Here is a 14,031-nt window from a genome sequence, read left to right as displayed (position 1 = left end):
CCAAGGCCGAGTACAAGGGGAGAATGACGTCCTGGGATTTGCTCGAGAAGCATCTATGGATGCAAGCCAGTGTTTTGCTCGCTTTACTAGCTACAGCATCGCATTACAGGCTCATGTTCGTTTTGTGGTCACTGATGGCCCCCAGGTCTCTTTCTTGTGTAGTACTAGCCCTTTGTATATTTATGGGTATAAACAGACTTTGCCAAATGAAGTGGATCAACTATGTGAAAATGTGTTCAGCGGATCTGCTTCATTGGGTGAAACGGATATTGCCCATTGTCCTGCAGGGTCAGGCCTGAGAGTCCAGGGCCTAATTATGTGGAACAACACTATAAATTGGGGAGCCCTACTGGAGAAGGAGTGCCTGAAGAATCCTAGGGGTTTCCTCATTTCCAGAGACGTGCCTCCTGTCCAGGTATTTGTATCTGCAAATGGGGAAACCCTGGATTTCCTACTTTGTAGAGAAATGTGACCAGGGCATCCCAAATAGGGAAACCCAGGCAGGTGCTCCTGTGGCTTCAGGGACCCAATTCTGCATGTCCCAGGAATGGGAATAGAAATGGGAAAGGGTAGTTGGAGAGTGTGGGCAGCTCTGGGCTACCCATGCTCTCCCACTTTAAAGCAATTAGCCGTGTACCTCAAAATAGCAATATAAATTAAATCACCTATGTTGTGGTGACAAATTTGGGGCATCTGTGGTGCAGCCTAGATGTCTGTTTGCTTGGCCTTTGTGCCACTGTAACAATTTCTACAATGGTACAAAGACAAAATCCTATGTGACACATAAATCACAGCATGAAACTTTATTGACTTGTTATTTGGCCTGCTATTGGATACCTGAGAGACCTTTTGTTCTGAGCTTTTACAGTGTTCATGCTGACAGTGTGTCTTCTGTCTGAGCTTGAGATCACAGGGTTTCTTTTATGACCTTGGAGTTATTCCACATATTGTTTGACTGAGCCCATACTGACAAATGCCTTCTGCGGTGTATCTCTTTGGTGGTATTTTATCTTCTCTTCCAAGGTGGGAGCAGGCTTTTACTTCAAATCAAATGTGGCAGGGCCTATTTCTTTTTCTTAATCCACAAAGAATGACAGTCCCAAATGAGTAGCAGAGCAGTGTGAAAGGTTGGATGTGGAAGAGAAGGTGAGAGAACTAGTCGTAGGAGACTCATTTCATGACATATTATGAATGTCATGAAAAATGTTTGCACTTTTATGCCATGTCTACAGATAAAGCAAATAAAATGCAATATCTGCAAATGAAATCCTGGCCCCACTGAATTCAGTGGCAATGCTTCATTGACTTCACAGGACCTGCGTTTTCACTCTTGTTATAGGGAACTGTTCCAGGTTATAGAAATTCTGATTAACCTAAATTGTTTTAATTCAGTAACACAGTTTCAGGTTTTCTAGCTCTGGTTATATGAAAGATCACATGTCATGCTATGTGCTTCTCTAATATCTAAACATGAACTTGAGGCTTCTTGTTTCTATTCAGTAGGTTAAAAATATTCAAGACTTGTAAAATGAAGTTTTCTATTAAGGGCTATGACGTATAATTTCCTCACCTTCACATTTTCTCAGGATTATCTTAAAGATTACTGGGCTCAAACAACATTTGGGGGGGGGGTTATTTTTGGGTTAGTTTCCCCCTTTTGCTATCATAAATTTACTTTAGATAACTTAGCCTTGCAAAAGATGCCTACCTACCACAGCAATAAGACCTTTACAAATCAGATGGGGGAGCAGCACTATTTATTGTTTGTATGTCAGTGGCATCTGTGATGTCTGACTCCTATATCAATAAATGAAATGCAGCAAAAGTCCAATAGTTTAGTCAGATAAACAAAAAGGCCTTACAAGCAAAAAGGTCTTACAAGCAAAAAGTCAGAAATAAAGGTTATGAAAGTCAATATGGCCTCTGACAATCCTATCATTTTAAAAGATGTGAGAATTGTGGTTGAATTTAGTTTTGCTCGGCAGCACCTTGCGTAAGCCTGGTGAGTGCATCTGCACGATCTCAATTCTAGGGCTTAAACCAAGCACTGGTTTTTTGGAAGTGCATAAGAATATGAATGTCAAGCACCATCATTATCACCACAAGGCTCCACTTTGAATGTGGCATTATAGATCATAAGTAAAAACTATGGGCTAAGAACCTAGGTAAAATCCCAGAACTGTCACCCTTCATTCACTATTTTATCTTGGGCTGAGTACCACTTCAAAACTGTTCTTATATATCCAGAGAACAGGCAAAGGAACCCAAAATTTAGTATATGTTGCTTTTCATTATTTGAATTGGAAGGACAACTGTGTCAAGTTGGTTGACTGCTTCACAGTCATGGTCAAGCAGTGTGATCAAGACGCACAAAACAGCTGACTTTTAGCACAACAACATTAATAAAGCATATAAATGGACAGATTTCTTTTCAGAAGACTGTGTTATCCACAGTTACCCCTACTCACTCTATTGGAACGACAGAAAAGGGCAGTGCCGCTTTTCAGCATATACTATAAAAAGGGTGATTGTCCAACTTCCATTCTTTGTGAGGAAATGAGAACAATATATGTGTACATATGAACTCCCCGTTTTCAACTGAAACGACTTGTTGCACTTGGAAGCAAATCCTTTTTTTCAACTAAGTTCAGATACCTGAGGCTGCCTTTGCCCAGGCCAACACCCAGTTTGAAGATATCTGTGCCATAGATGTAAAGTTGTTTTTCTTAGTGAAGAGTATCAAAACGATAAATCAAATGAAGCCCAGAAACAAATAGGACAAGACAGGCTTGCTGAATGGCCGATACTGGTAGGACAACAGTTCATTGCTTCTGTACTGATACAGTGCTTCTGTGTTCTCCACTAAGATTTTGGATCTCATATTAAACATACCAGCACACAAAAGTTGGTACTGGACTCAATCGTGCAAGATGCCAGTCACTTGTGAGATGCTGTGTGCCCTCCATTTGCCCCAAACTCAAAGGGACTGGAAGATATTTGAGGCTTGACCCACAGCCCAATCAGTGGGAAGATCCCTTTTGGTATCAAATTACTCTGGCTCAGTCCTTCATTACGTTGTAGGACTGAGTCCACACTAAAGGAAGAAAGTAAATAAGCCTTGTTAGCAGGAGTAGGGGAAGCATTCAAATCAATATACTAATCTGTCAGGATACGGACCCTCTTCAGCCTCGCAGTAAAGACTCAGCAATGAACAATTTGGCCTCGTGGTATTTAATAAAAAACGTATTTGGCAAATGCCAACATTTTAATTCAAATATATTATTCACAAACACTTGTTTTATTTTATCAGCAAAATGAATGGTGAAATAACCCTTAGTAAGCAGTTTTCCCATTTCTGTCCTGGATGCTGATCAGGTGGTGAATACATTATTTGTGAAGATATATTTCTCTGTTGTTTGTGTAGGTCTAGTTATGGTTGTCCATTAGAACCCTTACCAGAAGTGTCTAGGAACTGGGGAATATTTTGCAAATAAATTGAAACCAAAACCAAAAATTATTAAATTCTTCAGTGATTCTCATAAATAAGGGAAAAAAGAAATAAGAAAAAAGCAATAAAGAAAAAGGAGCTGAAATGATAAAGTACTGCTTATTACTGTAAATTCACAAAAGTAATCTCATATATTTTATGCCTTTAGTTGAGCAGGATTGAAGTAAGTTTTGAGACCAAAGAGACACTTTTATCACCTATGATTACTTCTGCAAATGCTTATGTACTCAAGTAAACCTGCGCACAAGTCATATTAGAGCTCAACATACCAATTTCATGTCCAAGTGTTTGCAAGTCTTGGCTCTAAGTGTATGATCCTCCATGCAGCCAATGTTTACATCAAAGGTCAGTTATTAAGTACTGATAGAAAATACTTACCACATAGGAACTACAGATATTTATCATCTCATCACAGTTGGCTGGTCCAATACTATTTTCTTCAGCAATTACCTGTTATATTTTAGGACAGCATATCTCCTTTGCTCAAAGTTGTATTTTGAGAATCAGCATTTTAGAAGGAGTCTTACTCTAACAACACTGGTGCTTACAATACATTCTGAGTGATTCATATGCTTTAAAGATTTTCCATACCATTATCCTTAGGATAATCATTCCTCTGCATACACAGAATAATGCAACCTGTCTCCAATCCTTCTTTCCAATTTAGAAGTGACCTAGAAATGCTGCAGGGCTAATCTCAGCCTTTACTTTAAAACGAGGTTGAAATAAAATAGAAGCCTCTAGCATTTTTCTTTATGAAGATAGCCTTGATCTAGCCAAAGGATTGTCTGCTATTCATGGTTCTCGCTACAGTTGTCTAGAGCTGGTATATACTGTCTGTAAAAAGCAGGCCTCTGTTTCTTTTGATATTGGGAAGAATCCAAGAATCATTCAGGACTGTAGGAGCAGAGCTCCCTAAGCAGGTTTTGATGGGACTTGAGCACCTTTTCAGGGGTCTGAGCCACTTCTTGTGTTAGTCAAAATCCAGCTACATGTCTGGCCTCAAAAAAAGTGAAGAGCATTAACATGATACAGAGAAAGCAGTTGTTCCTGTTGGTCTAGATGTGGGGGCCACTGCAATCTAATTTGAGCTTCTTCTCAGCTTTGGCCAGCACAATGGCTAGGGACAAACATTACACATACACTGGTTTAAGCGATCAGAAACTTGTTTAAACCTGTAACAGAACAGATGTTCACTGCACATAAACCAGTTTGAAAATGGCTGAAACCAATTTGAAATGAATCTGATACTACATTCATCCAGGTTTAACTGATTTGGCTCAAACTGGTTTATGCAATGTCTGTCCCAGACCCCTTGCTGGTTTAAGATAAACCAGACACCCCCAGCATCCTAGCATACCTCTCTGGGCTGGGCTGGGCAGGGCTCTCTGATTCACAACAGGACTGGCCCCTCCCCTCTGCTCCCTGGCTGGAGCTCCGGCAGAGACTTGCAGGCACAGAGGGGTCTGCCTAGCTTCCCCCTGGCCCTCCCCCCCAACCTTGCTGCTTGCTGGGCAAGCAAGGATCCCCACCTCCCTCCCTCCTATCTCCCACAGCAAGGACCCCAGTCCCATGGATCCCAGGCATGTGATATGTTAGCTGATTCTGAGAGATGTCTGTGTGTGTGTCTCCAATTTCACTGGAACAGGCAGACGGAACAATGACCACTTAGGGCTGTTTGGAGCTAATCAACAGGTCACCTGGTAAGCTGTTTAAGAAGAGTTTGAACTAATGGAGAAAGGCTACTGTTTTGCTGATGAGGTAAAAAACACTGTTATCAGCCCCCTGCTGGCTTGCTTCCCTGTCAGCTTGCTGCAGACAGTATAAAGAAGCAGGGAGGGAGATTGAAAAGCTCCATATCATCAAGAGATGCATGTACTGCACATCCCCCCTTGCTTCAGAGTGTTAGCTGGGGGGTGAAGTCTAGCAACACTCCTGCCCCTTGAGCAGCGAGTGCGTAAAAGCCTGGGATGGTGCAGGCAGACCTCCCTAATCAGAGAGTCTTACCAGGGTCTGGCCATGCCCTCCTCAGCTCAGCACTGTGGAAGGCAGGGAGGGCTGCTCTAGCGCCCCCCAGCATCTAGCTTCAGACACTGCAGGCACATGCCTGCATTTCCTTAGTCCAGAGAAAATGTCTGTCCAGTTACAAACCAGTTCAGCCTAGCCAGGTTAGACTAAACTGCAAAGATTTAATCAATTCAGGCTCAGGCTTTTTGAATGTCTGTCCTTAGCCAGTGGCTGCGTCTACCCGAGACACTAACTGTACAGTAGCCTGGTATTACTGCAGAGTAACATTGCATAGCGAAAACTGTGCCGAGCTGCTACTGAGCAGTAATGTTAGGCTACTGCACAGCAGCATCACTTAAAAGGTGTTTGCCAGTGCTACTGTGCAGCTATTCTGGTTACTGCACATTTATTTAGTACTTGCTTATAGAAGTACTAAATAAATGTGCATTAACCACTACACAGTAGTGGCTTGTGTAGACGCGCCCAGTTAGACCATTTTTTTTTAATGCCTGACATATATGGGGGATTCTGCATGTAAACACCAAAACTGAAGGCTGTTTTTTAGATCCAGCATGTATCCACAGTTCTGATTTAAATACATGAAGGCTCAAAGTTTCTGGAAAAAAATCAGAAAAATTGGGTTTCTCTAATTAAATAGGTCTGCATTCAGGGCAAATAAGAGTAGTGCATATCTTTGAAGATGCCCTTAACCTCTTTGTCTCCCCAAGTATAAGAGGAGGATAATATTAGATTATTTTAACAGATGCTACAATTCTTAAATGAGCCAGTCTTTGTAAAATGAATGATTGGATCTAAGTAAGTAACAATCACAGTGAGATCAGAAAAAAACTCGGGATCTCAGACCAAGATATTCCATTCAGCCTTTAGCACACATGGACACCTTCAGATGCTTTATGCAGCATCCTCTTATTGCTGTTACTGCAAGCTCCCTTTGCAGGCCTATCAGTTTCAGACTGGAGCTCCTAGGAGTCCCTTTTGCTGTGGGAATGATGACTCCATATATCTTTTTTGCCTTTAAATTAGTATAAGGCTTTGCACATGTAAATTATCCTCCTAATGGCTCAGTGCTATCATTTGTAAAATGACAATAAAAATGATATTTGTTTCTGCCACGGGTTTTGTGGTGCTAGAATTGTAATGTGAGTCGAGATCCGTAGATTAGATGCAATAGTATATGGAAGAACATTATTAATTATGAGGGTGAGAACGGCAAGTGACTGAAGAGAATCACTGGAGACTCTCCCACAGATAAAAACCTGGGGTGCAAAAAGCATCATGGCCTCCTTCCTGGTTCTTCTGACCGCTGGTATTCAGCCAAGTAGTGCTAACTTTTTGTTTGATGGCTCACATAAAGAAAGGATGTGCTTTAAAAGGAATGTGATTTAAATCAGCATGAAGGATTCACTTGAATTGTTATAAGTTTGTGATATAAGTTTGTCTTTCCTTTCACTTAAGTAGGGATAAATCAAGAGTAACTCTCTGGATGTCAATGATGTTATACCACTCTAAAACCATTGCAACTGAGGGCAAAATGATGAGCATCCATCTGCCAGCTGACAGTCTTCAAACAGGTGGCACATTTCACTTCCCACATAAAGAAAAAGAGAAGAAACTAGACGGGAATAAGTCCAGAATTTAGAAATCGTGGGGAATGCCCTTAATTACAGTTATACGGTGCACATATCCATGCAGATGAAGTTATATAGGACATAATATATTACACAGATCTTAGCATTATGTGCTAAGGATGTGTCACGTGATTACTGTTTACCTGCTTGCTCACACAAGTACGAATATACTTGAGTTACTTGAGTAATTTTTTGGTTCTGGAGGCAAAGCATGTGCAAAGCCGATCTGTGACAAATGTGGTGTGAGCCTTCTTTAAATAAATTATGCTGTAATTTTCAATTCATAAAATGTTTTGGGAAGGCTTCACTCATTCACAGAACATACATTTAGTGCAAGCTGCTCAGCTTCCTACCTTCCTGATGTTCATATTACCCAGCAAATAAGATCCCCAGAAAAATGAGACTGCAAAATTTTTTACTTTAAGTATGCACAAATACCAGAAACCTAAATATTGCAAATGACAGTATAAAATATTTCATCCAAAGCCATGTGGAATGTAAGTACCTCGTACTACTAAAATTTATTGTCTTTATCATATTTGCCATTAAAATAACCGAACTGGAGAACTCGCTATCTTGATGTATTAATAATAGTCTATTTAGCCTTTCATTCTTTGGCTGCTAAGTCAAACCTAGGCTTAGGTTAGAATGGACTGCCATTTTTTATTAGGAATAGCCATATCATTTTGAATAGCTTCCAGCAACCCAGACGCCTCCTCCCTACTGCCCCTCCTGGAAGATACATTTGAAGAGCTGCCATCTCTGCCTTTAAATGACCTGCACACTGATCCCTCTACTCAAATGACCCCAAAATGGTGATTGAAGCTTGGATCATGGCTAGAAAGGAATTAAAAAGTCTTGGGGACAAAAGAATGAGAAATAGGGAGCCTGACTGAAGCCTGGGAGAATGAGCTCTGCATTCCTCCTAAAAACAGGATTATTTCTATTTCTTAACTATTGACATCTAATATGAAATGCCTCACAAGTGCCAGAAGCATGGACTAGGATGTAGGATTGCTTTTCCTTATCTGAGTTCCCTAAGTTAAAAAGTCACACTGTCCCTTCCTTGTTCTTCTACAGGACCAGAGAAGTGAAAGATGTAGGTTTGAATCTACCTTTGATGAGAAGGGCTTAAAGCCACTAGGTATCCTAGTTCCTGGGTGAGTGCTCTAAGCAGTGGGTTACAGTATAGAATAAGGGAAGTGGCAATACCACTATCATTTATGAGTAAAAGTGAGGGTGAGAACACTGTAGTGAATTTGGTGCTATTAGTGTGTAGTAGATGTGCTTGGAGGCTGCCTAGCAGATTGAAACCCTCTGGTTCAATCACAAGGGAGGTTTCTAGCTGGCTAGACTTAGGGAGTGGGTATAGGTGTACCTAGCTTTCACCCAAGATCTGTCCAGGAGTCTGGATCTAATCCTAATCTAAGGAAATACATCTGGGTCCTGGGTTCTCCTCCCTACCCTATATCTCACTTCTTATAATACTCCCAACCCATTGCTTTCTCATTACTAAGGCAGTCAAAGCAATAGTGGATTATTCTTTATAATATATGAATTATGTGGATAAATAGAGTTCAGTCTCCTGCATCATGAAAGTATAGCTATGTGTGCAACATCATATATGCTAACCAGTGGATTACATATTTAGCTCCAAGCCTTTGCCTTAAAAAATGAATCCCCAAATACCTTTGCTGAGGCAGTCTTGGAAACTTTACTTCTTTGCTGAATATTAAAATAAGTACAAAACAGAAAGAATTCCAGATCCCTCACCAATGCACCTTCCTCTAATCCTCCCACCACTAGAGGAGAAGGCTAAAATCCATGTATCCTTTTTTTTTGGCAACAAGGCAGACACTTAGTAGAGATGCTGCGGTTTTGGTAAAGTGAGTCCCTGTCCTTCAGGAATGTAATTGAGACTACCTGTTCATTCTCAGAAAGGCCAACAAGCCATCTCCAGGTGGTAATGACTTTCTGCCATTGCTAAGCTATGTCCCATATGGGACGAAAGGCTCTGTGTCCTATACCCCGCTCCTCAGAGCCATAAAGTCATCTGAAAAAAAAAATGCATGCCATCAATCAGACCAAAGAACACTTAAGTCGAAAGGCTGTGATCATGTTCTTTTGTCTTTTGATTTATAGACTATGCATTACTGCCTTTTAGTACCTTTCACTGTGATATGACAAGGCCCCACACAGGGCTGGTAAGGAGCTTTAAATGAACAAGAGCAGCAAAATCTCTGCCGTCCCCAGAGGCCAAAGTCCTCACGTGACCCTTTTTCTGCCCTTTAGTATGAGAGTTCTGACATCTTGACAGCTTTAATAGGTACCCAAGAGGCAGAACAAAGAGAAAAGATCTGTACAGTCCATCTTGTCTTCCTAAAATGCTGAGAGTTTTCGAAAAGCCAGGCAGCAGTGCCAGAATCCAAGGAGAAGAAAAAGAAAAGCAAATGTTAAGTGTGCTTAAGCACAGCGTCTATGTTTAAATGCATGTTTAATGTAGACTGCAAGCCATACCGAGAAAATCCAAGAAATCCCGTCTCAGATCATCCTGCTACATCTTTTATTTACAGCGATGTGGACAAGAAAAAAAAAGATCTGACTTTGAATTGCAAATGTTATCAGTTGGCATCTAAATCTTAATCACTTTGTTTGTTCTTAGAGTTGATGGTTAATGGTTCCCTTTTTTTTTTTAATTTGGAGGAAAAAAGATCATTAAGAAACATCATGGGATCAACATTTTGGAACATGCATGTTTAAGATTAAACAGAAAACAAAACTGAGATAGCAGCTATGGAAGAAAGAAACAGCACATCTGTCCTGGAAAAACAGACACATCTGCAGTTAATGATCAATGCAGGAATAATGATACCTTCTCCCTTTATAAATTAGCACCCAAAGCACTTCACAAAGCACATGCCTGATCCTGAATCACCGAAGAAAATGGAAGTTTAGCACCTGATTTCAGAGGGCCCAGGAACTCGCTCTTAAATGGATATGCAAAATATTTTAGAAAGGTCACCTTAATCATCACTCAAATATGACCTCTCCTGAAGAGGAAGGTGCTCATAGCAGCTGTGCATAATCGTTTGGGATGGGGAAAAAAATCCTTTAAAGTTTAGAAAAGAAGCATGCAACTGATTTTGTATGAGCTCTGCACTTAAAAAAAACAAACAAAAACAAAACCAAAAAAACCCCCCAAACTTTTCTCTCCCCCGACAAAACTAAGCAGAGCATGTATATAAAGGTAGAGATTAGAAACGCGGTTTACTCACCATGGAGGAATCACTGCTTCCGTTCTCAAGTGTAGCTCCCTCAGCACAGGTGGGTAGGTGAGTAGAAAGTTGACTAGCCCTGACCCCATCTATGACATCACACTCTACCTCATAAAAGGTAGTGAAAGTGCTCTGAACTCCAGTCTGATTTCCGAGAGATACAGAAAAGAGAGAGTGAGAGAGAGCAAGAGAAATATGGTACCCTAGCGCAGAGGGGAGGAGAGGAGAAAAACGTGCGCTGAAGGAGCTATGCTTGGTAAAGGAAACAGGGACTCTTCCAAGCCGAGTGACCCTGGTGTGTGATGATTTTCTCTCATTTGCTCCATTAGCACAGGTAAAACAAAAAACAAAAACAAAAACAAAAGCAAGTGGCTTGCTAATAGGGAAGAGGGTAAATCATAGTGTCAAATGAGGAAAACCAAAGGGGCAGAAAGGCTATCTGGTTACAAGATTATCACATTGGATTGGGACAAGGGCATTTTGGAATTGGGTTTAAAAGTAACATTTCTTGTAGGGATTTTTTAAACTATGAAAACCGAATGTGACTGTAAGCAGCAGCAACATCAGGGACCAACAGTCACCCAAGTTGAATTTAGTCCATAAGCAAGTAAAAGAAGAGCCAACCATCATGTCTAATCCTTGAGAGAAATCAGACTGGAGGGCATGGCAACTTCACCAGCATTTATGGAAGTCCAACCACGGTGGTCAGGACAAGTTGTGATTTTCTCATGCTGAAGATGAGACTTGCCCCACTGTACTCAGAGAGCGAGTGAGCAAAATGGTAACAAATCTGGGCCAATACTTATTGACAAAGCACACTTTCAGGTTCCATAAATTATCAGCAAAATTACACAGAGGTGAAAGGCTTGGAGACTATCATTTTAGCTTAGGAATTATACACAATGACAGCCTTGCAAACTGAAGCTGGCTCTTGTAGGGACAACTTCCCTATCAGCAAAATTGGATTTTATAAATGGGCACATTCATTCTAATTCACTGTAAATGGAAATTCACTTTCCAAATTCTCTAGAAAGAAGGTTTCACAGTATAAATAATCATGCATATTATCCATTGGTGTTTTGATTTTTTATTAATTTAATTAGGTATCCCAGCTAAATGATTACTATATTTACCATGGACTAATTCAACTAAACTTACTCTCATACTGCTCACAAATTAAGGGACTTTTAGCCACAAGCAAGCTGTCAAGTTGTACTATCTACTCCTTTTGTTTTTGGAAGTGCAAAATGAACACTCGATAAATCTCCTTAGTGCTTATAGCGGTACACTGTGTTAACACTGACATGGTTCCCTAGGCTTTCTTTTGCTACAAGGATCATGAACATTGTAATCTACCCATGATTATTTTTCAGTTTCACCAATTAATGTGAATAACTGTTCTCCTTGTGCTGTTTTTTTTGCACTCCCCCCTTCTGATATGGGAAAAAGAAAGTCTTTTTGATTCCTGTCTTGCACTGGTCATTTCATCTAACAGCAGTTGAGGATTTTTCTTCCTAATCGGAATATCTTTCATTGTATTTGGAGATGCCATCTAAAAACAGTACATTTGCAATGTTTAAAAATCAAAGTACATGTGGAAGAAAGGAAGGGAGTGAGAGAGGGAGAGAGGAAGTGAGGAAAGGAAGGGAGGAAGAGGAAGAAGGAAGAAAAACGATTGTGAGCTATTTCTGAAATCTGGCTAGTAAAAGAAGAGCTACTGTAACTGTCAGAGGTGAAATGTGAATTGAAGAGCCCAGTGCAAAACTAGGCTGCATATGAGCAATGCAAAGCAATGATCGTTCTGTGATTTAAAAGCCTTACTGATTCCTGGTTACGCATTCATGTTTTCATGTTATCCATAGGTTTAAAGGGTGTGGAGGGAGGGGAATGTTTCTTTCTTTTGTAACAGGACTCATTTGTGCTATACCCACCTGACCCTGACCTGGGCCATGGTCTGCTGACATCAGATGGCTGAATTGTTTTCCCTAACTAATAGGGTTTTCCATTTATCTCTTAAATGGAGAGGGGAAACTGATCTTTTAAAGGTTTTTGAGGTTCAATGTGCTTGCTACCATCCAATCACGGCACCCCTTAAAAGATCCTATGGCTTGACACAAGGTTGTTGCTGCCAGATGTGGTAGGAGCACACATGGCACTCTTCAGGGAGCCCCAGAACGTCTGAGGAAGTCTGGAGGCCGCACTAAGGCCAAAAGCACGTGCCTCTGGGAAGTGGAAGTTAAACCAATTGTAGCTGCAGTTCTAAAAATGGATCCACTGGAGAGAAGCAAGTTGTCATCCGCAGGAATTCTTACTGTAAATGGAAATACCGTATTTACTCGAATATAAGACGAGCCTCCCCACCACAATCATCATGAGGGGGAACTCCCCCCCATCTTATATTTGCATTCAAAGTGGAGGGGGAGCAGGGGGCTGCTGTGGCTCTGACTCTGGGCCTGAGCCCATGCTGCAGCCAGATTCAGATCTACAGCAGTCTCCTGCACCAGCTTCTGCTTCCCCTATGCAGCTTCTACCCCTGCCCTGTCCCTCCCTTTCCCTCCCACTTAAGGTTAGTTAACCAGCACCAACCCTGCTGCATGGCCAGGCAAGGACTGAGTTTTCACATGCTGGGCTTTAGGATGGAGCAACCTGAGCAGCATTTGACAGTAAGGAGGAGAAGAGGTAGAGGCTGGAGAGTGGGAGGGGGGAGGAGAGAAGAGGCAGAGACTCGGGGAGTAGGGGAGGGCAGAGGCTATGGGGAACTGGAGGTGGGGAGGTGTAGGTGGCCATGGGTGCAGGAAAGTTGAAGGGGATGAAATGGGTCAGGCAGACAGCAAGGGGGCCACTGCTTTTCCTGCTGTAGCAGGGAGGGGGAGGGGGTGGGTGCAATTCAAGACAACCCTCCAATACTTAGATTGTCTCCCTAGAAAAATTATAACAAAATTATAATTTTTTAAAATATAGAACCTAAGTATTAGGGGGACATCGTATTCAGGGTCATTTTATAGTCGAGTAAATATAATAGCACAGCAAATATCTTTTTGGTGATTGGAAATGGCCTACAACGTTCTCCAGTAACAACGTAAGAAACAAATGAGGCAGCCAAATGCTATTTTTATATAGTATAAACAGCTAGCTAGATTAGATTAGAAAAAATATTAGATTCCATTAGATTATAGATGATCTGAGAGGGCATAACTTATCAGCACTGGTTATACCAAAAAGGTGGTTCTTGACAAAGTAGAAGAAAATCAGAGGGCAGCAAACTATAAGGGGTGGAGAGGATGTAAACCGATATTCATATCAATGGACTGGGTCATAACTAAGGGACAGATAATAAAACTATCAACTTGCAGGACACGATTTATTTCAGAAGAGAGAATAGTCAGTTCAAGTCATTTCAAAGGAGTAGAATTACAAGCAAATGAATAGATGTGAGCAAAAAAACCAAGGCTGAATATCAGGAGGCACTTGATGAGAGTTTTTAGGCTGCAAAATCATTCTTAAGTGATGTGGCGTGGTATAAAAACACAAGAATGGCTATTATCCAAAGGATTTAATAAGAGAATAAAAACATAAATTTGTAATGACTCAA

At 41.0% G+C, this 14,031-nt stretch overlaps 1 protein-coding gene across 2 annotated transcripts in view; it reads right to left on the bottom strand.

Annotated features, from left to right (window-relative positions):
* CTNNA2 (catenin alpha 2) overlaps nt 1-14,031 on the bottom strand; it is an 870,740-nt gene that overhangs the window by 11,664 nt on the left and 845,045 nt on the right. Inside the window, exon 18 of one of the 2 annotated variants that reach the window (XM_019552979.1) lies at nt 10,440-10,583. The exons of the other annotated variant lie outside the window; for it this stretch is intronic. Within the exon in view, the coding sequence (XP_019408524.1) occupies nt 10,440-10,583 (144 nt within the window). The remainder of the gene's footprint in view (nt 1-10,439; nt 10,584-14,031) is intronic. 2 annotated transcript variants of the gene reach the window in all.

The sequence above is a fragment of the Crocodylus porosus genome, unplaced genomic scaffold, assembly GCF_001723895.1.
Source record: "Crocodylus porosus isolate Cpor-Errol unplaced genomic scaffold, CroPor_comp1, whole genome shotgun sequence".
NCBI classification, from domain to species: domain Eukaryota; kingdom Metazoa; phylum Chordata; order Crocodylia; family Crocodylidae; genus Crocodylus; species Crocodylus porosus.
Note: the sequence above shows the minus strand (reverse complement) of the source record. Positions and strands in the feature narration are given on the sequence as shown.